General features: G+C 43.0%; 1 protein-coding gene across 2 annotated transcripts in view; it reads left to right on the top strand.

The window, feature by feature from the left end:
- The window catches only part of LOC140492241 (slit homolog 3 protein-like), a 670,939-nt gene that overhangs the window by 600,333 nt on the left and 49,231 nt on the right, over window positions 1-21,375 (top strand). For both annotated transcript variants that reach the window (XM_072591156.1, XM_072591157.1), the window contains 6 exons: window positions 127-198; window positions 1,216-1,287; window positions 7,509-7,672; window positions 11,084-11,208; window positions 14,695-14,792; window positions 19,319-19,458. In XM_072591156.1, coding sequence (XP_072447257.1) covers window positions 127-198; window positions 1,216-1,287; window positions 7,509-7,672; window positions 11,084-11,208; window positions 14,695-14,792; window positions 19,319-19,458 — 671 coding nt within the window. The remainder of the gene's footprint in view (window positions 1-126; window positions 199-1,215; window positions 1,288-7,508; window positions 7,673-11,083; window positions 11,209-14,694; window positions 14,793-19,318; window positions 19,459-21,375) is intronic.

The raw sequence follows: 21,375 nt of genomic DNA, 5'->3' as shown, positions 1-21,375 counted from the left end.
TTAATCATTACTGAAGAATGAAGAATAATATGTCAGAACCTAGTAGTGTCTGGTTCTTTTTAAAACTTTTGGAAGCTCTGGTCCCCAGATCATAACTTAACTCATTCTTAATGTTTGTTTTGTCAGAATTTTGAGCTATAACCGACTGAGGTGCATTCCCGTCCATGCTTTCGATGGTCTGAAATCTCTGAGGTTGTTGTAAGTACTTAGCAAAGCGTTACTTGAAACAAACTTTGTGTGACTTGAAGTGATGAGGAATTGCCAATGTGGACCTTACCCTGGCTCCACAGTGTGGAGTGTCAGTGCAAAATAACCCAGGCTCTCAAAGACCAGTTCCTTCCCATCTCAGACCTTGCTGCCCATACTCCCATTCTCTATCTCTGCTTACCCCTTCCAATTCACTCACTTTCCACATGCTGTTTCCATCTCACAAATCTGAATTACCATCTTAATTTTGTCCTGCATTGTTTCTGGACAATGTTTTACATTCCTTCTTAACATTCATGGTTTAGATCAATTTGGACTAAGTGTGAGCGGTAGGGTCTATCCCCAAAGAACATTAGTGAACCAGCATTATTACTGAATATTACTGAATTCAGTTCATAATGTAATGAGACCTGGAAACGTGCAGGACAAACAAGATATAATTATAGGAGAAGTGAATTCTGATGGTGCAGAATTCATTTTTGATACCACTGCCTAACATTCCCTCTGATGTTTACCTCATGTTTCCCTCATGTTTACTCTCTTAGTACAAGGTCATTTTACCTTCATGATGTGTTAGTGCCTTGTAGCAGATTGTAGCCTGACTGTTTCCACATCTGATAGTTGAATAAGAATGTGTGTTACTCTTTGTGTTGTACCCTGGACCCCTGTATTAGTGTCTTTGGCTATTCCTTGCATTACACAGCTGTGTTATTTGATGTGTGTCATATTGTAGCCTGTGCATTATCCTGAGTATGCGACAACCCAAGCTACATCTGATCCTGTGTATAATTCACATCGGTCATGTAGACTGAGCCTGGTGTTATTCTGCACCACTTTCAGAGTTGTCCTGCACTACAAAATAGTCAAACATAATCTGAAAAGTTCTTCGCTCACCTTTGCAATATAAATATTTAACTTTAAAAATAATGTATCCAATGTGTAACATTGTTCCATTGGATTTTGTGTAAAGTCATTGATGTAATTTTAACAGATTTTTTTAAAAAATAGGACCCTACATGGTAATGACATCTCCACCATTCCTAACGGAGCATTCAGTGGTCTGTCGTCACTTTCTCACCTGTAAGTAAAAAAGGGGACTTATCTTCTTCAAAGAGACATCCTTGAGAAGAAAATTGAGTATACTAATAAATTGGTGGGAATTCACAAGAACAAGTACCGAGTACCCTCCAGCAATAACAATACACAAGGTAGTTAGCGACTAAGCTACTAAGATGAATTGTATTGAAGAGAAGCTAACAACAATCTTTCTTCCTACAATGGAACAAGCTGTCAAAGGAAATATTCCCAGCCACATAACTTGAAATCTTCAAGACTCATCTCTAAATTATTTCTGTTTATGAGTTTTTATTATCAGGACTACCACTGCAGATCTGGTTTTTCTCGAGCTGACAGCATAAAAGTTGGCAGAATGTGAATATTAGTCTGTGATACAGTCATGAGTAAGCTAAAAGCAGAATTCTTTAATATCTGTATGCAGTTTGTGTTCCTGGTTGATTTTCACATTACTTTAATTTCTGAAAGGGGTACTCCTTGGGAACTACATTGTGATATTCTTTGTAATGTGCCACAGCCTTAACGGAAATAAGTTTGTGAAATGGAGGCTCACTTTTCAGCGGTTCCAGACAGACTTTGACAACAGGTTTTTCTGAGCCCCATTACTATGGTTGCTGAGACTGTTCGTTTTGCAGAAAGTGTGACTTGACCCACGAATGAGCTGCAAAAATTACATTGTGAATTTTAATTCTTTCAAAGTTAACTTTCTCTGCTGATGTTTTTATTGAGTATTGTCAGTGTTTTGGAGATAGCAGATTCCATCACCCCCAAAACATATATTGCTATATTCTTTGTATGATTTGGTTGCAGAGGTACAATTTTTTTGTTGCAATTTTTATAACCAGTACACACCTTTTTGATACACCTCCATATAGTTGGTGGCTCAGTGGTTAGCACTGCTGCCTCACAGTACTAAGAACCTGGGTTTGATTCTAACCTTGGGTATGTGGGGTTTGCACATTCTTCTTGGGTTTGCTCTGGTTTCCTCCCACAGTCCAAACATGTATAGGTTCAGTGGATTGGCCATGCTAAATTGGCCCCTGTGTCCAGTGATGTGCAAGCTGAGGGACTAGCCATGGGAAATGGAGGGGCTATGGGGATGCAATGGTGCCATACATCTAAATGTCTTCCTTGTTGTTTCTGTTGTACTTTGGTAATGAGATTATTCAAGTGTCTGGACCATTCCAAAGACAGAGATTAACATTTTGTTTTTTTGATGTCCTTTCTCTCTTTCTGTCAGTGAGAGAGAGCAGAATGTGATACACACATTTGTTTGATTAGTTTGTCCCCTTGCATTTGGGCTCAATTAGGAGGTTTAGGGTTAACATGTCAAAAACGTTTTGAGCATTTCCAGAATCCCGTTGTCACGATATACATGTTAATTGTTCGGTGATGAACTGTGCTATATGTAGCAGAACATTCAGGTGCAAATCCACTTGAACATCACATATTCACCCAACAGAGCTCTGTCAAACACCCCAGATGATGACTATGGCCATTTTGTGTCAAAGGTCAAACAAAAACAACTACTTCTTGTTTCTATTAAGCTTCAAAACACCTTTGCAACTTTTTCTCAACCTTTCATCATATTTATATCTGTCCTTCACTTAGCTGAACAATCATAATAACAAAGTTTTTCAATGTTACCTTGGAAGCATAATGTAATTGGAGCCAAGTTGATTCCCAAACATTACTCCAGTGTACCCATATTGGCTGAAAGATTCAGTCACATAGTGGTTATATCATTGGACTGATCATGCAGGGGTGGGATTTAAATTTAATCTAAATAGTTGGAATAAAAGAACTTTGCTTTGTAGATGAGCAGATAAAATGGCAAGACAGTACATATCCAATACATTACTGCCTCCTCTCTGTCGGACTTGTTGGTAGATTGACCTCACCAAGAGGTCAAATAAGTAGACATTCAAAAGTATCGCCTGACATTTGCCCATGTTATGAGGGCCCAGTGCTGTCCTGGGCAATGTGTCCAATGAAACCTGGAGGCCTCTGAACAGGTGACCAGAAAGAGGTCATTTTGTCAGGTCAAAGGCCAAAGAAGTGGGCCAGTTGATCAGAGTTCAGGACCAGCTTGCTCCTATGAAAGATAAGGATGGTAAGATTCGGGAACCCTGGATGATAAGAGATATTGAAAGTTTAGTTAAGAAGAGAAAGGAAGCAAATGTAAAGCTTAGGAAACCTGAAATCAGATAGGTTCTTGAGGAATATAACAGAAGCAGAAAAAAATTTAAACAGGTAATTAAGAGGGCTAAAAGATGCCATGAAATGTTCTTGGCCAGTAAGATTAAGGAGAATCCCAAGGTATTGGATACGTACATTGAGAGCAAGAGGGTTGCTAGTGAAGGGGTGGGTTCACTCAAGGATAAAGGAGGGAATTTGTGCGAGGAGCCAGAAGAAGTGGGTGACATCTTTACTGAGTAATTTGTATAAGTATTCACCAAGGAGAAGGACGTGGATGATGATAAGGTTTGGGGAAACATGTTGATATTCTGCCATGTTGGTATTAAGGAGGAGGTGGTGTTGGGTGTCTTGAAAAGATTCAAGGTGGTTAAGACCCGAAGACCCAATAGTCATTATTTGGAGATGCTGACACTGGACTGGAGTGTACAAAGTTAAAGATCACACAACACCAGGTTATAGTCCAACAGGTTTATTTGGAAGGACTAGCTTTCAAAGCACTGCTCTTATTGAAGGAGCAGTGTTCCTTCAAGGGCATTTTACAGTGAGTGGGTCTGGAGTCACATGTAGGCCAGACTTGGTTAGGACAGCAGATTTCCTTCCCTAAAGGATTTTTGTGAAGCCAAAGGGATTTTACGATCACTCTTTCATGGTCAGTGCTACAAATATTTGTAAAATTAGTAATCCACCATCTGCCATGGTGGGATTTGAACCCAAGCCCCAGAACATTATGTGGGTCTCTGGATGACTAGCCTAGCGGCAATACTGCTATCTTGAGTAAAACACCTTACCACCAGTAGAGAATGAAGATTTTCATTCCATTAGCCTGAGCTAGCAGCTAACCCTCGCCCCACATTTTGAGAGTCTAATGATCATGGTTTTCTTCATAGTTTAACAGTTAAACAAATATTATTTTACCAAACTCTCACCGGTGTATAATAATAGTTCATTAAAATAAGTTTTCTTTAACTTTCCATACTACAGAATGGACCTCAATCTGCTAAGTGATTGAGCTATTAATTTCCTCTGGATGACTGAATGACTTAGCTGGAGAGGGAGTTGTTATTAATGAGCTGAACTTTTTGTCTGCTGGACTACTTCATAGATTTCACTCAACCTTTTGCCTCCTTAAGAATAACAGTGCAGCGGCAGTGAAAAGGTATTGCTGTTTGACCTGTCGTTGCGATGATGAAGCACTTTGCAATATACCTTGAACAGAATAACAAAATAGCCAGACACTTCTGGACTCCATTAAAGGGATGATACAATTTGTGCATTAACTTGAAATAAAACAAAAGGCTTTGATAAACAGAATCAGAAACAAACAGGCATTTCTTTCAACTTGGTTATGAGTAAAACTAAACTTTTACGTGTAGTTGACCAGGTACATACTGTTGGCATAAAAAGAATTAAGGGATGAAGGGACTGGTTGAAATTAATGTATTCATCAGGAATTATTGTGCTAATGTTCTCCATTTGCTGGTTTAATGGTTTTAGTTAAGAGGATTTACACTGCATGCTTTGCATTATCATTTGCTTATTAAACGAGAGTCTCTGTTGAGTTATATCGTGCATAGTTCGTAGCACTATCAGTAATGAAGATGCCAAATTACACATTTTTTAAACTTGTGTTTTCCATAATCTGCTTTCTGTATTCTTTTGAGAGACCATTTTACAAAACTGATGGGTGCAGTGGGATACTGCCATTTCACTTCTGACCCCCTTTGGTTTAAATCAAGCTCAAAATTAGATAATGATTCTCCTCTGTCTTCCTTGTTCCGATGTGAAATCCCAGCGAGCATAGTTGTCAATACAATTCGACTCTGAGTTCATTTATTTCTATCCCCACTTCCAATTTAATTGCATGCTGCAGTGGCTGGGGAGTTGTCTAAATTTATCCATGGTTAAAGATGTGTTGTCAGGGCGGAGGACCTCATTGCCAGGTTGCTAATGTTGACAATAGCCTGGGGTTTAATCCCAATTCTGGCTGAGGTAGACTGAAGGCTCATGTCTTCTGCTGCCCTTTAGTAAAATCACGGCATAAAACTGTGGCTTGCAACCCTTGATTAATCAAGGTTGGTGCAGGCAGAAGATGAACTGTGCATTGTAGGGAAGGACTGGGTGGAATTTAGTATGGAATATCAGCATCTCATTTCTGGTAGCTGAGACTAAGCGTCTTTGAGACAAAAAGTCAGGAGGAATAAATACAGAAAGGAAAAAGCAAATAACAGGGCACTGAGAAATAATCAAGGAAGTAGGATTGGTTGAATTTCTTTACTAAAGACCATGCATGGGTATGATAGGCTAAATGGTATTTTCTTTGGGATTATTCTGTAGTATTTGATCACCATGTCCAAATTCCTGAGACCATCTCCCAGGGGCACTTAGTCTTGAATCTGCCACTGAGTATTATTCCATCCACTTGGAATTTTTAACATCTTGTAGATTGGCTTCAATGATTTGTTAAAATTCATTCTCAGGACATCAATGTTGCTGATAAGGCCATCAGTTATTGCCCCTCTTTAATTGCCCTGAAAATGGTGATGCATTACCTTCATTGCAACTGAATGTCCTGCTAGCCCACTTCAAAGAACTAGGCGAAAGTGAGGACTGCAGATGCTGGAGATTAGAATCGAGAGTGTGGTGCTGGAAAAGCACAGCCGGTTAGGCAGCATCCGAGGAGCGGGAAAGTCGACGTTTCAGGCAAAAGCCCTTCATCAGGCATGAAGCTGGGAGCCTAGGGCATGGAGAGATAAATGGGAGGGGGTTGGGGCTGGGGGAAAGGTAGCTGAGAGTGTGATAGGTCAGAGAGGAGAGTGGAGCAGATAGGTGAGAAGGAAGATGGACAGGTAGGATAGGTCATGAGGGTGGTGCCGACTTGGAAGGTTGGATCTGGGATAAGATGGGTAGAGGGGAAATGCGGAGACTGGTGAAATCAACATTGATGCCCTGGGGTTAGAGGGTCCCAAGGCAGAAGATGAAGCATTCTTCCTCCAGGCGCCGGGTGGTAAGGGAGTGGCAATGCAGGAGCCTAGGACCTGCATGTCCTTGGCAGAGTGGGAGGGGGAGTTGAAGTGTTCAGCCACAGGGCGGTGGGGTTGGTTGGTGAGGGTGTCCCGGAGATGTTCTCTGAAGTGCCTACTCACAGAGCGCTGTGTTTTTCCAGCATCACAGCTGTTAGGCATTGCGGTGGTTCTGGAGTCTAAAACAGGTAAAGGTTTCCTCCCTGAAGGATATTAGTAATGAGATGGGTTATTTTTTATTAACAGTCCCATTGTATCATGGTCACTTTTACTCATGCCAACTTTTTACTCAAGAGTTAGTGTAAACTGTCAAGCTGATTTGATTGAATGTAAAATCATGTCTCCAGATCATATTCCAGCTCTCTGCATTGCTAGCCCAGTATCATAATCACAAGCATGGAATTCCTACATTCTGGAAACAGGCCATTGGCCCATCAAGTCCACACCAACCCTCCGACAGCATCTCACTCTATCCCTGTAACCCCACCTTTCCCAGGGCTAACTCACCCAGATTGCACCTCCATGGACACTATGGGGCAATTCCCCATGGCCAATCCACCCTACGCTTCAAATCTTTGGACTTGGGGAGGAAACTGAAACACACAGAGGAAACCCACTCAGAGGGTGCCACTCAGAGGGGGAGCATGCAAACTCCACACAGACAGTCCCCAAGGGTGGAATTGAACCCAGGTCCCTGGCGCTGTGAGTCAGCAGTGCTAACCACTGAGTGACCGTGCTGCCAATATAGTTAGATCTGGCCCTGCACATCTTCAGCTCACTGAGTGATACAGTTGAGCAGCAGTGGGTTGGTTATTGGCACTGGTATGTTTGACTAGTAGACTGTTTAAAAATGAAATGGATCTCTGCATAGTGCACTTGTTAAAGTCAGGAAAATGTTGGTTGTTGTTCTTCCTGGGGGGGTGTGGGGGGTGGAGCCTTGGCAAGAGAGGTTAATCTGACCCATTGGACATGCACTAAGCTTTCATCCCTCTCTCTGTCTGCTTCTAGTGCCCTTGGGGCTAATCCTTTGTACTGTGATTGTAACCTGCGCTGGCTATCTGAATGGGTGAAGACAGGCTACAAGGAACCAGGAATTGCTCGCTGCACAGGACCAGAGGAAATGAACGAGAAACTCCTTCTAACAACACCTACAAACAAGTTTCACTGCAAAGGTATGTTGTGTCGAACGACAGAAAAGGGTCTGGAAATAGCCTCATGCATCATCATGTCGGAATTACTAATTGAGGAGGAACGTTATGGAGAGAAGCACTTGCGCCGCATCCAGGAGTCCATTTTTCAGATTCCGCTAGAGCTAGGAGAGTCAGTCAGTCCAACTTGCGTCATTCCTGACTCATGAAAATTAATGATGAGGAAGTCAGGAGAGTGAATTATCAGATCGCCTCTGTGTTTAATTCTCCGATCTGTGGTCCCACCCAATAACGCTCTGCACCAGCAGCAGTCTACCCAGTGTTTTTTGCCAATTGAATAGAATTAGGAAGTGTGCAAGCTGGAAAGTCTGATGTGTATGGAGCCAGCTGACACCTCCGCCCCCCCCCCCCCCCCCCCCACCCCCACCATCCCCACCCTTCAAAAAAAGGTGAACGTAAGAACCAGGAACAGGTTTAACTACTCAGGCCTGCTGCTCCATTTAATACGATCGTGGTTGATCAGATCTCAGCTTCGACTCCACTTTCCTGTCTATTCTTCAGGACCCTTTAATCCATTATTTGTTAAAAATCTGTCTCTCTCCCCCTTCAATTTACCCGATTTCCCAGCGTCCAGCACACACTGATGTCTACCATTAATTGGAGAGACGTAATTGCTCCTCATTTCTTGTTTAAATCTGCTACCCTTTATCTCAAAATTACTACCTCTCGTATTAGATTGCCCCAAATGAGGAATAAGCTGCCTCATGCCTGTACCTACTCTGTCTCTATGTCTATGTGTACTTTGTCGATCTCCTTTAGCACCTTGTATTAGATCTCAATTAGGTTTCCTCTCATTCTTGTAAACTTCTGAGAGTATAGCTCATAACTGCTCAGTTTCTCTTCATAAGACAAACCCCTGATTTCTGGAATCAATCCAATGAATTGTCTCTGAATTGTGTCCAATAAAACTCTTCAAGGAAGGGGACCAATGGTATTTCCTAGCTACTGTTCCTAAAGAAATCGAGGTAGGCTCATCTGCTGCCACAAGCCAATCAGCTTGAACTAAACAATGTCGTACAGCAGGGAAACAGGCCCTTGGGCCCAACTCGTCTATGCTGACCAGATATCCGAAACTGAACTAGTCCCATTTGGCTACATTTGGCCCTTATCTCTCTGAACCTTTCCTATCCACGTACCTGACCAATTGTCTTTTGAATGTCGTAATTGTACCTGCCTCTACCACTTCCTCTGGCAGCTCGTTCCACACATACATCACCCTCTGTATGAAAAGGTTGCCCTCAGGTCCCTTTTAAATCTTTCCTCTCACACCTTCAATCTCTCCCACCTAGATTTGGACTCCCCTACCTTGGGAAAATGACCTTGGCTATTCACCTTATCTAAGCCCTCATGATTTTATAAAACTTTATAAGGTCACCCCTCAGCCTCCTACACTCCAGGGAAAAAAATCCCAGCCTATCCAGCCTCTCCTTATAACTCAATCCTCCAGTCTCGGTAACAGTCAAAGAGCGTGGTGCTGGAAAAGCACAGCCAGTCAGACAGCATCCGAGGAGCAGGAGAATCAATATTTCGAGCAAAAACTCTTCATCAGGAATTACAGGTAGCCTAAGGGGGCTGAGAGATAAATGAGGGGATGGGTGGGGCTGGGGGGAAGATGGCTGAGAGTGTGATAGGTAAATAAAGGTGGGGTGAAAGTGATAGGGCGGAGAGGAGGATGGAGCGGAAAGGTGGGAAGGAAGATGGACAGGTAGGAAAGTTCAAAAGGATGGTGCCGGGTTGGAAGGTTGTATCTGGGATAAGGTGGGGGGAGGGGAAATGGGGAAACTGGTGAAATCTACATTGCTCCCGTGTGGTTGGAGGGTCCCAAGGTGGAAGATGAGGCATTCTTCCTCCAGGCATTGGGTGGTTAGAGTTTGGCGATGGAGGAGGCCCAGGACCTGCATGTCCTTGGTGGAGTGGGAGGGGGAGTTAAAGTGTTCAGCCACGGGGTGATAGGGCTGTTTAGTGCATGTGTCCCAGAGATGTTCCACAAGTTGGTATTGTGTCGCCCCAATGTAGAGGAGACCACATCGAGAGCAATAGACGTATAGACGGAGTGTGTGGAAGTATAGGTAAACCTCTATCGGATGTGGAAGGATCATTTGGGGCCTTGGACGGAGGTGAGGGGAGATGTGTGGGCGCAGGTTTTGCCCCTCTTGCAGAGGAGGGTGGGTTGGTGGGGAGCAAGTGTACCAAGTGCCTTCTTCACTACCTTGTCTACCAGTAACCCCACTTTCAAGGAACTATGCACCTGCACCCCTAGGTCTCTCTGTTCAACATCCTGCCCATTGCCCTACCATTAACTGTGTAAGTCCTGCCCTGGTGTCTGACCAAAATGAAACACCTCGTATTTACCTAAATTAAACTCCATCTGCCATTCCTTGTCCAACTGGCCCAGTTGATCAAGATCCCATTACGTTCTTCACTGTCCACAATACCAGCAATTTTGGTGTCATCCGCAAAATGACTAGCTATGCCTCCTATATTCTCATCCAAATTGTTTATATAACTGGCAAATAAAGGGGGGAGGTGATGGCCTAGTGGTATTGTCATGAGACTACTAATCCACAGACCTAGGTAATGTTCTGGAGACCTGGGTTCAAATCCTACCACAGCAGATTATGGAATTTGAATTCAATAAAAAAAACTGGAAATGTTTGGAAAAGCCCATCTGTTGCACTAATGTGCTTTAGGGAAGGAAACTGCCAGCCCTACCTGTTCTGGTCTATATATGACTCCAGACAGCAGACTCTCAAACTGCCCTCACTCTGTGAATGAATAAAATAAAAGGCAACAGTGGTCCCAGCCATTGATCGTTGTGGACACCAGCAGTCACAGGCCTCCAGTCTGAGCAACAACCCTCTCTCTATCTTAATTTGGTGTCACAGAAACCCGACAATGTGGAAACAGGCTACTCGGTCCATCGATTCCAGATTGCCCCCCACAAACATCATCCCACCCTATCCCTTTAACCCTGAATTTTCCACAGCCAGTTCACCTAGCCTGCCCATCCCTGGATGCTGTGAGCAATTTAGCATGGCCAGTCCATCCTAACCTGCACACCTTTAGATTGTGGGTGGAAGAGCAAACCCACGCTGACACAGTGAGAATCTGAAAAATCCATGCAGCCGGTCAACTGAGGCTAGAATCAAACCTGGGTCCCTGGTGCTATGAGGTAGCAGTGCAAACCACTGTGCCACCCCAATGTCCTTTGTGTATGTTTTTTTCTCCTCAAATCTCTTGAACACCCTCCTGTAAAAAGTGCAGGGCTTGTGTTGCTTGGGAAATACAGAATCGTTATGCTTTGGGGTTCCTGGATAGCAGGAGTAATCTTGTAATCTTAAGCTGCAATAAGATCTGTTTCTTGTATCCTTTCAGATCCCCTGAACATTGCTGTCTTAGCCAAATGTAACCCCTGCCTGTCCAGTCCTTGCAAAAACAATGGGACCTGTAACAGTGACCCCACTGAGTTCTTCAGATGTACCTGTCCCTATGGGTTTAAGGTAAGAATGTGGTTGGGAGAGTGGATAAAAATGGTAAGATTGTTCTTTTAGTTATCTTTACTAAAAACATTGCCATGAGCACAAAATGGAGTTTAATTCCTGGTTTGGAGAATTTTAACCCTAAAACTCTCTTCCATCAGCTCCAGTATTTGGCACATGGAAGATAAAATCTTCTAACATGCCCCTACTCCCAGATCCAAAATTAACAATAACACCACAAGTTTTCTGCTGCATTCATAAAAAGACATCTCTCTACATCTGTTATCCATTTCCTAAGCTTTCATGATATGGTTCAATTTGGCCCTTAGTGCTTTTGTTTTCTCTGGTTTGATAGAGCCTTTCTTGTTTGGAATGCGATGTAATTGGAAGAAATAGTGTTTTGAGTGGGTACGTTGCATGCTATTGGATTAAGACATGTTTTGTCATTTGGCTATGCAAGAGTGATTTTAATGGCTCGTTTATAACCTCAAAGTTTCCCTTGATGCTTCTATTTTCATGTCAGTTTTTGAATCCCTCCTGAGGGGATTGTTCTGCTAACGCTTCAGTGATTTATCCGTGGACGGTGATTGCATAAACATCGTCATTGTCTGCTATCATAGTAACACACTCAACAGTGACTGTCCACAGATCGTTTAATAACAGGGGAGAAAGTTCACAAGTAGTGACATATTTGACCCCAACTTGGACTATCGATGCTCTCAACAAGACAGTCTATTTCCACATTGATAAACTTGTCAGATTCTGTCCTTGCATCGACTTCCCTGCTGCTGAAACTCTCATCCACACTTATTATTACCTCTAGATTCACCTATTCCAATTTACTGCCCTCCCTAAACCTGCAGTCATTCTCTTGCTCTGTATGTCAAGACCTGTTCATTTGTAATGCCTGTGCTTGGCTGGTTTCCGTTAACTCCTAGTTAAAGTTTGGATCCAATTTTAAAATGCTCATTTTTTTTTCCAAATCTGTGGCTTTGCCCTCCCTAGACCAGTATCACCTTCAGTCCTACAACTTTCTGAGGTATCTGCATTCTGCCAGTTCTGGTCACTCCAACATCCTCAACTTTCATCCCTCCACTATTGCTCACCAAGTCTTTATCTAACCCTAAGCTTTGGTATTCCTTCGCTAAACCTCTCTGCCCATCTTTCCCTTCTAAAATGCTCTTTAAAGCCTAAGTGTTTGACCAGGTCACCTGCCCCCACATCTTGTTAAACTTGCAATGAGACAGTTGATGATTTGTTCCCATTTCTTCCTTTTACACACAAGCACATCCACCAGGTGTCAATGGGTAGCAATTTGAAGATGAAACTCAAGACTGTCCAACTCTGTATGGTTCAGATACCGACTGGACAAGCTTACCAAACTACAATGATTATCATAGAATCTCTACAGTGTGGAATCAAGCCAATCGGCCCATCAGGTCGACACCAACCCCCCCAAAGAGCATCCCACCCAGCCCCAACGCCCATATACCCTATCCCTGTAACCCTGCATTTCCCATGGCTAATCCACCAAGCCTGCACATCCCTGGACACTATGGGGCAATTTAGCATGGCCAATCCGGTCTAACCTGCACATCTGTAGACTGTGGGAGGAAACGGAAGCACCCAATGGAAACCCACACAGACTAAGGGAAAACATGCAAACTCCACACAGTCACCTCAGGGTGGAATCAAACCCGGTCCCTGGCGCTGTGAGGCAGCAGTGCCAACTACTGAGCCATCATGCCACATTATATTGCACAATGAACTTCTTCATGGGCATACTGCCCTCACCTTCCAGTCTTGCAGCCTTTGAACTAGTTATAATCCCCTTCCCTGTTCAGACAGAGAAAGCTGATGTGCTACCTTCTACTCAAAACAGGGTGTACAGTGATAGGTTAGGGGGGCTCGGTCTGGGTGGGATGTTCTTCAGAGGGTCGGTTTGGACTTGATGGGCCAAGTAGCCTGTTTCCAGACTGTAAGAAATCTATGGAAAAAAAATGTGTTTCGGGGGTTTGGGGAGAAGGGTGGTGAGAGAGGTTGTTTTGAGGAGGTTTATAAAGCTGGGAAGAGAGACAGCAAGATTGAGGGTTCATAGTGAAAGTTCCAGAAATTAGGGCCTAAATGGCTTAATTTTGTTTTATAATTAACTTTAGTTGCATTTGAAATGGAAGAGTTTGCCTGAACCTACAGTCAGAGCATCATTGCCTATAAAAGGGTGAATACAGTTTATTGCACAATTGCACTCGTGAGCTCTTCAACTGATCGGATAAATAGTGCACATTTTCATCTCTCATCTGAAATGAAAGCAAAGTGCTGGAGAAACTCAGCAGGTCCAGCAGCATTTGTGGAGAAAGAGCAGAGTTAATGTTTGAAGTCCAGCGACCTTTCTTCAGCACTTCAAGTTGCTCAGCCCTGCTGAGTTCCTCTAGCAATTGCTGTTTTAGTTTCAGATCTTCAGCATCTTCCATTCATTGTTTTAATTGATTTATTCATCTTCCATCTGCTGGGAACTGGGTTGGGGTGACTCCAATCTCAGCTAACTGAATCCTGAAGAGCCATCTGAGACAGAAGATCGCTGTCGTTTATCAGGTGGATTTCCCTTGTGAGAAGATGGTACATTGCTCTCTACCACTCTCTAATCTGTGTCTCATTGAGTTTCTTCTGCTAGCACTTGGTGTTGAAGGGTCACACTCAGACCTTTTGCGATTCTAAAGGTGTCCTTCCTCTGCTCATGTTTGTGCATATTTGAGTTCCAAGGCCTAGCCATTTTCAACCAGAGAGTTTACTTTTTGTATAAGCTTCAGTAGTTTTAGTAGGAACAGTAGAGCGACACGATAGCTGCTGCATTGCAACACCAGAGACCTGAGTTTGATTCCACCTTCAGGTGACTGTGTGGAGTTTACCTGTTCTCCCCATGTCTGTGTGGGTTTCCTCTAGGTGCTCTGGTTTTTGTCCAATATTCCAATGATATGCAGGTTAGGTGGATTAGCCATGGGAAATGCAGGGCTATGGGGATAGGGTAGGGGCGTGAGTCTGGGCAGGATGCTGATTGAAGTGTTGGTGATGGGCCGCGTAGTCTCTGTCTGCACTGCAGGGATTCTGTGAACTCTGCCAGCCTTTTTGTGTGTGTGTGTGTGTGTGTGTGTGTGTGTGAATCATCCTGTGTCCAGTTTAACATTGCTTTCAGTAGTCCCTGTTATAAAAATGCAAATTAATTCAGCTTAAACCTTATGCTTGATGGCCAAAATACATGGGTCCCTTACTAATTCTGTCCAGGCTCAGAATTGGAAATGGACCACTTGGTTTTGGTACCAAGTCTTGTAGCTACTTGTTGAACCAAATCCTGATGTACATCACCATTTTCACTGTGGGAATGGAAGAAATTGGCAAAGTTATGGGATACTATGCAGCTCTGGAAGGCTGCACATGCATTATTGTAGGTTGGGGAATTGTACTCCTTTTCATAGGACATCAGTGATTTCTCCGATCCTTCTGTTCTCACAGGGCCAGGATTGTGGTGTTCCCATCAACGCCTGCATCAACCACGCATGCCAAAATGGAGGAACCTGTCGCCTCACTGAGGGGGAGAAGCATGGATTCAGGTGCTCATTTATATCATCAACTGAGAGAGATTTGATTTTAGGTCTATGGACCGTAATCTCTGTGCTTCATAGCTGGGAATTTAAAGGATAACCTATCTTACAGTTCACTTGCAAAGAATAGAAGCCACACGGCTCCTGAACACTCAAAGTTCCGAACTATTGTGATTTAGCAGCCACATCCAGTGCCCACAGTCCTGCTGGTGCTACCGATACATCAAGTACACCCCACCCCTGAGGAGCTTCTCCCAGAGGAAGTGGGACTTCTTGTCCTTGGACTTCCTACGTGCAGCCCATCAACGCCAACTACTGCGCCAATGTCTGTGTGGCACGATGGCACAGTGGTTAACATTGCTCAGTATTAGAGACTCATGTTTAATCGCACCCTTGGGTGACTGTCTGTGTAGAGTTTGTACGTTCTCCCTGTCGCTGCGTGGCTTTCCTCTGGGTGGTCAGGTTTCTTCCCACAGTCCAAAGTTGTGCAGGTTAGGTGAATTGGCGATGGTAATTTGCCAATACTGTTCTGCGATGTGTAGGTTAGATGGATTAGCCGTGGGAAATGCAAGATTACAGGGATAGGAGTCTGGGTGGGTTCTTTGGAGGGTTGGTGTGGATTTGATGGGCTGAATGGCCTGCTTCCACACTGTAGGGATTCTGTGAACAGCCAAATGGTCACTAGAGTCTTGCTGGGCAGGCATTTCTCCCCTGGGATTTTGAGAGTGGCTCCCTTGACATCTTAGGTAAGGAGGTGGAGAGCATGCCACCCTGTATAATTCAGCCTTGATAGGATTTGTTCAGATGTCTTATTACAGAGTTGTCAGGAAAGTGTGGATTTGAAGGTTTAAAATGTTGTAAAAGTTACTATGAGACGTGGCACAATAAATAAAGTGGGGACAAAAGGTACAATGCTAACTTGATGACTTGGATTGGGCACTTTGGCTATTTGCATTTGGTGAGGGTGTTGAGGTAGAATCTGAGAGTACTCATACAATGGGGAAGGGAAGATTCTGAGCTGGTTCCCATTGAGCTGGTTCCCATTGAAACATTAAAGATTACTTTGACCTGTAATGATACCTTCGAGGTATTGACAAACTTCACAATTAGTGAACTCATGCTGAGTGGAAAAATTTAAGTGTTTCAATTTACTTTGAGAGTAGTAGATCTATGGAACCAGATACTCAGCTAGGCAGTGAAGATGTTGGCATGTTTAAGAGGTAACTGGTGAGGTATTTGTCCAATAGGTTTATTTGAAATCACAAGCTTTTGGAGCTCTGTTCCTTCATCAGGTAAAGTGACCTGTTGGACTGTAACCTGGTGTTGTGCGATGTCTGCCTTTGTCCACCCCAATCCAAAACCAGCACCTCAACACCATGGTGAGGTACTAGCTAGAGAAAGTGACCCAAATGTGCCTGGAACCTTCCTGGGTTTTATAATGCAATTGGCACACAGCATAAGAGTTGACTCACTAATCAGTCAGTCCTGTTTTGCATTTCTAAAGAGAATTGTGGAATCATTGAGAGCCTGCTATATTATTTATGGGAAGGAAAATGTTAATTGAAAATTGTCCCTGTTGTTTCAAAAAAAAGAATGTTCAGCAAATGGGGGGATTTTTTAATTGCAAACAAAACAGTTGGTTGTCAGCTTTGATGCAATGACAAAGTGAAGCCCTTGTGATCATTCATAATAATGCATTGGGAGTATGTTAAAATTGTATTGTGTTAACCTAACAAGGTTAAGCAGCACTCAAGACTTGCAGTTTCAAAAATATCTCATTGTCGGAGAGATGGTGACAGATTCATGTCTTTGGCTGCCGTGTTAGATTTTACAGATCTGCTATCTTTTCAAATGCTTTCTTCATTGCCTGGAGCAGAAAATGAAACTCTGAAAGTTGATAGTATCTGAAAATCTCCCAGGAAATTAAGTTGATTTTATTGGGGGTTTATGGTTGAATGATTGCGTCTTTTGAAGTGTTATTTCTGGGCAGAGACGATGACTAAGCTCCCATGAACTTTCTACAGTCTCGTACACTAGGTTCAGAAATAAAAATGTCACGCTCTTGTCTGGTCTGCTGCATCAATAACCAAAGCCCAAGGCAGCTTTGTTTACACTGGATAGGAGCCAATGATCCAGCGCAATAATAAATATAATCAGTAAATGCCCAATAAAATTCATATTTTTAACCTTTGTGGATCTGCATTGATTTAGCTTTTCTTACCACAGATCTCTGGTTTAATTGGAAAGTTGAAATTAAGAGAGTGTGGAGTGTGAGCTCACAACTTCTTAACATGTCCATTGTCTTAGTCAAAGTCAATAAAATCTAATGACCTTAACTCTTGAATATTCACCATAGAAATATCAGGTGCTCTTCTGTGCACACTGAGATGTATCTGAGTGATATTAGTACAGAATTTTGTGGTGAATTCTCAAGAGTATTTGCCTGAATAAGCATTAGTTTTGGATTGTTGTTACTGAGCAAAAATGAGGACCGCAGATGTCGGCGAAGTCAGAGTCAAAAAGGGTGGCGCTGGAAAAGCCACATTCCCGATGAAGGACTTATGCTCGAAACGTCGATTCTTCTGCTTCTCGATGCTACCTGACCTGCTGTGCTTTTGCAGCGCCACACTCTTCAACGTTGTTATTGAGGCAGGTAGCTCAAGTCAGGAAATCTCTCAACCACCTCAATTTAAAGCCCATCCAATCTATTTGCATCCTGTAGATAGGTACAAGATGGGGTCAGGCCCATCATTTGGAGAAACAAACCCAGAGGCCAAAGGAGTGGGAGAATGTCAAGGCAGTCTGGCTAAAAGGCCCACCCATGCTACTCTGCATTCTTGCCCCAGTTGTAAAAGTGCAGTTAGGAACTCTAGCCTTCACTACTCATTCACCCCATTGCCTGATTCCTTACTGCCTCCTTGTGATGAACTTCACTCACACCCCCATGACTCCTTACGCTATCCTTGACAACCTGCTGAGCATTCACCGTTGGCAGGGGTCATGTACAGCTGAAATAAGAGTAATGAAGAAAAAATAAAAAGAGCAATCACTTTGTCTTGGTAGTCAAGGAAATTGCCATCTGTGAAGTCCCTCTCATACCTTTTAAGGTGAAATCAAACAAACTTGAATTTATCACTCGCGTCAAAAGCAGCTAATTTTAAAAATAGTGTTTAACCTGTCAGAGTCAGAAATCCCTGATGACATTATAACTTTGAAACTCAGACAAGCTTTTATAATAAAATGACAATAGTCCGTCAGGAAATGTTAACAAATGCTATACACCTATATCAGCTGGCCTGTCAATTCAAGCAATTGGTATAGTCTTTTTTAAATAATCACTGGCATCATCCAGTTTTCTTACCCCCTATTAATTAGAGTTGAAAATTTAATTTTAAAAAAACTTAAGTTTAATAGGCCTATCTTTCTTTCAAACGTATTTTAATATGCCAACAAGTGGGCTGCTTTGTCCTGAATGGTGTCAAGCGTCTTGAGTGTTGTTGGGGGCTGCACTCATCCAGGACAAGTGGGGAGTATTTCATCACACTCCTGACTTGTGTTTTGTAGATTGTGAACATTTTTGGGGAGTCAGGAGGGGAGTTACTTGCCACTGTATTTATAGCCTCAAAGAATGAGAAGTGATCTCTTGGAAGTTACAAAAGTCTTAAAGGGATAGATGTGGAAGATGCAGAAGAGATGTTTCTCCACAGTTTAGGTTCTAGAGCCAAGAGTCACAATTTCAGAATAAAAGAAAATCTCTTTAGGACTGGGAATGGTGAATCTTTGGAATTGTCTCTCCCATGGGGCTGTTGGAACTCCCTGATTAAGTAAATTCAAGAAGACTCCATAACTAGGGGGCATAGGTTTAGGGTGCGAGGGGAAAGATTTCAAAGGGTCCTGAAGGGCGACTTTTTCACACAGAGGGTGGTGCGTGTATAGAATGAGCTGCCAGAGGAAGTGCTGGAGGCTGGTGCAATTACAACATTTAAAAGGCATCTGGATGGGTGTGTGAATACGAAGGGTTTAGAGGGATAAGGGCCAAATGCTGGCAAATGGGACTGGATTAATTTAGGATATCTGGTCAGCATGGATGAATTGGTTCGAAGGGTCTGTTTCCGTGCTGTACATCTCTATGACTCTAAGAGATTGGTAACAAGTGTAGAATGACCTTCCTGAGGAAGTGGTGGATGTGTGTACAATTACAAGGTTTAAAAGATATTTGGATAAGTACATGAATTAGAAAAGTTTGGAGGGATATGGGTCAGGATCAGGGAAGTGGGACTAGTTTCATTTGGGATTATGTTCGGCAAGACCTGGTTGGACTGAAGGGTCGGTTTCCGTGCTGTATGACTCTATGATTCAGATGGTATGGGGATAGCGAAGGAAATGGCATTGGAGTAATCAATGGGCTATGGTCTAGAATGGGCTACTCCTGTTCTATGTTCACCATCCCATTTCTTATTGCTACACAGCACATATTCAATAAAGCCTTATTTTTCCATATATCTTTAAGTTCTTTTTGCTCGTTTTTGTTCCAGATGCCTTTGTCCTGCAGGTTTTGAAGGGCAGCTGTGCGAGATAAATCCTGACGACTGCGAAGATAATGACTGTGAAAATAACGCCACTTGTGTCGATGGAATCAATAACTACGCCTGTCTTTGCCCGCCTAACTACACAGGTACGGATAGTATGGCATCACAGGAACAGGATTTCCTTACCACCGTACTAAAATCTTGAGGTCTTTTTCAGGGCCTATCCATAGCCACACAAAATAGAAGCCACTAGTATAGACTAATCTCAGCAACCCTGAGTTTGGGAAGGGGAGGAGCACTCACATTGCCAGTACTGGGTTCCAATTGAGCATCTCTTGTTTGAAAGCGTGTGTGAAAGCTTAGGACCCTGGAGCAGTCTTGCAAAAAAGTCACAGAGCTGCTCCTCACTGGGTGCAAATGGCAGAGCATGGGCAGAAATCAGAAGAGGAGGGAAAACTGTAGAGAATTACACAGAACTTGGCAAAGTCTAGTCTTGGGAATGTTAGAAACGTTTGCAAAGAAGCCTATGGAGTAGACTGACTGCTGTGGGGTGGTTGATTTATGGAATAGTTTTTTCAATAATGCAAGATTGGAAACTAGTATATCTCTGATTAAAGTATATTGTAGGATTTAGCCTTAATATTGCAATAAATAACGTTATAAAGAAGCCCCATGCTTGCACACAGTTGTTGACTTTGCCCTCTCTTCAGTCAGTCTGTCTCAAACCCAAACTTATGGATGTGAGCTTAGCAGCACCATAAGAAAGTGCAAGCGTGTGGCCATCAATTAGGAGCAGTATTCATTCTATTTGTCTTGAAACAAGCTCAGAACTTGACCTTACATGGGAAGTAGCATTTAGGAAAGGTTCTAGCAAAGGGATGATGTCCTGGTTCGTCAACCTAACAGGCTCTCAAGCCATTATTCATGAGGACAATGGGTGTCTTGCCCACCACTTGACAAACTGCATTGGGAGCCCAACATCACTTTTCTCTGGGTGACTCAACACTACTGCAATCCATTCAGGCACTTGTGAGGACAGCATCCATACTCCCACTCGATGAAGGCCCCAGTACGGGAAATATCCCTTCCTCAAGAGCTACCAAACTTTCTAATATACCCTTAAACTGATCCTGCTCCTTGTAGAAAAAACCTTCACGACAATTAAGAAGAATCTGTAATAAAATTCACATTCAAAGAAAACACAGGGTGTTTCCATTTGGCTCATTAGCGTTCAGAGCGTTCTGTGATTTCTAAGCTTTCACAATGTGCCCCAAATGTGCATATCCTTTTCATCCTTGAGAGATGGCATGTGGTTCCCAGGCAAGGATTACCTCCCATCTAAACCACAAAGGATGGTGTGTATCAGGAGGATTAAAATCGGAGGTCAAAAGATTGGGGTTTACCTTTTTATAACCAGATCAGAGGCAATCCAAAATCCACAGGGAATCTTCTCACTTCAACCTAAGAGCACACACAAGAAAGTCACTCCCCTGGGTAAGCTGATGTAGATTCCATGATAAACAGCCCAAAGCTTGCAAATATTACCTCTTTTCATGGTGACATGGATATTTCAAAGGACATGCAAAGCATTTCTTTGCAATCCTGCCTGTGTAACCTCGCCTTGATCTTTCAGAGATGCCTTCAATTCCAATGGTCCTCTACTGTTCTAGCCCACAAATAAGGCTGCCCACTAATTTCTCTTGCTGAATTTTGTTCCTAATTCAGACTACTATATGCCATATATGCACATAACTCAATGGAAGTTCTTAAAGTGTGATGCTGGGAGTTAGGGTAATTCGAGACCTCAGGAAGTGGTCAGCCTTGCTTCTTTTTGATGCATGCCAGAGCCAAGTGAAAGTACTGTGCTTATGAACCATAAGCATCAGTGGAAACATTGGTGGTGATGGTGGAAGAGCTGGAATCTCGATGGACAATGGCTGCTTGCAGGCTGAGGGTCCTTGAAGAAGAACACACATGAAGAAGGCAATAGCTCATGTATTTTCCCTCAGTTGAATTGCTCATTGTTTTGAAAATCAGAAACTCTCAAGTATAACAGAAGTTGG

Source organism: Chiloscyllium punctatum, chromosome 20, assembly GCF_047496795.1.
Source record: "Chiloscyllium punctatum isolate Juve2018m chromosome 20, sChiPun1.3, whole genome shotgun sequence".
Taxonomy (NCBI): domain Eukaryota; kingdom Metazoa; phylum Chordata; class Chondrichthyes; order Orectolobiformes; family Hemiscylliidae; genus Chiloscyllium; species Chiloscyllium punctatum.
The sequence above is the reverse complement of the archived record's forward strand: the minus strand, read 5'-3'. Positions and strand labels throughout refer to the sequence as shown.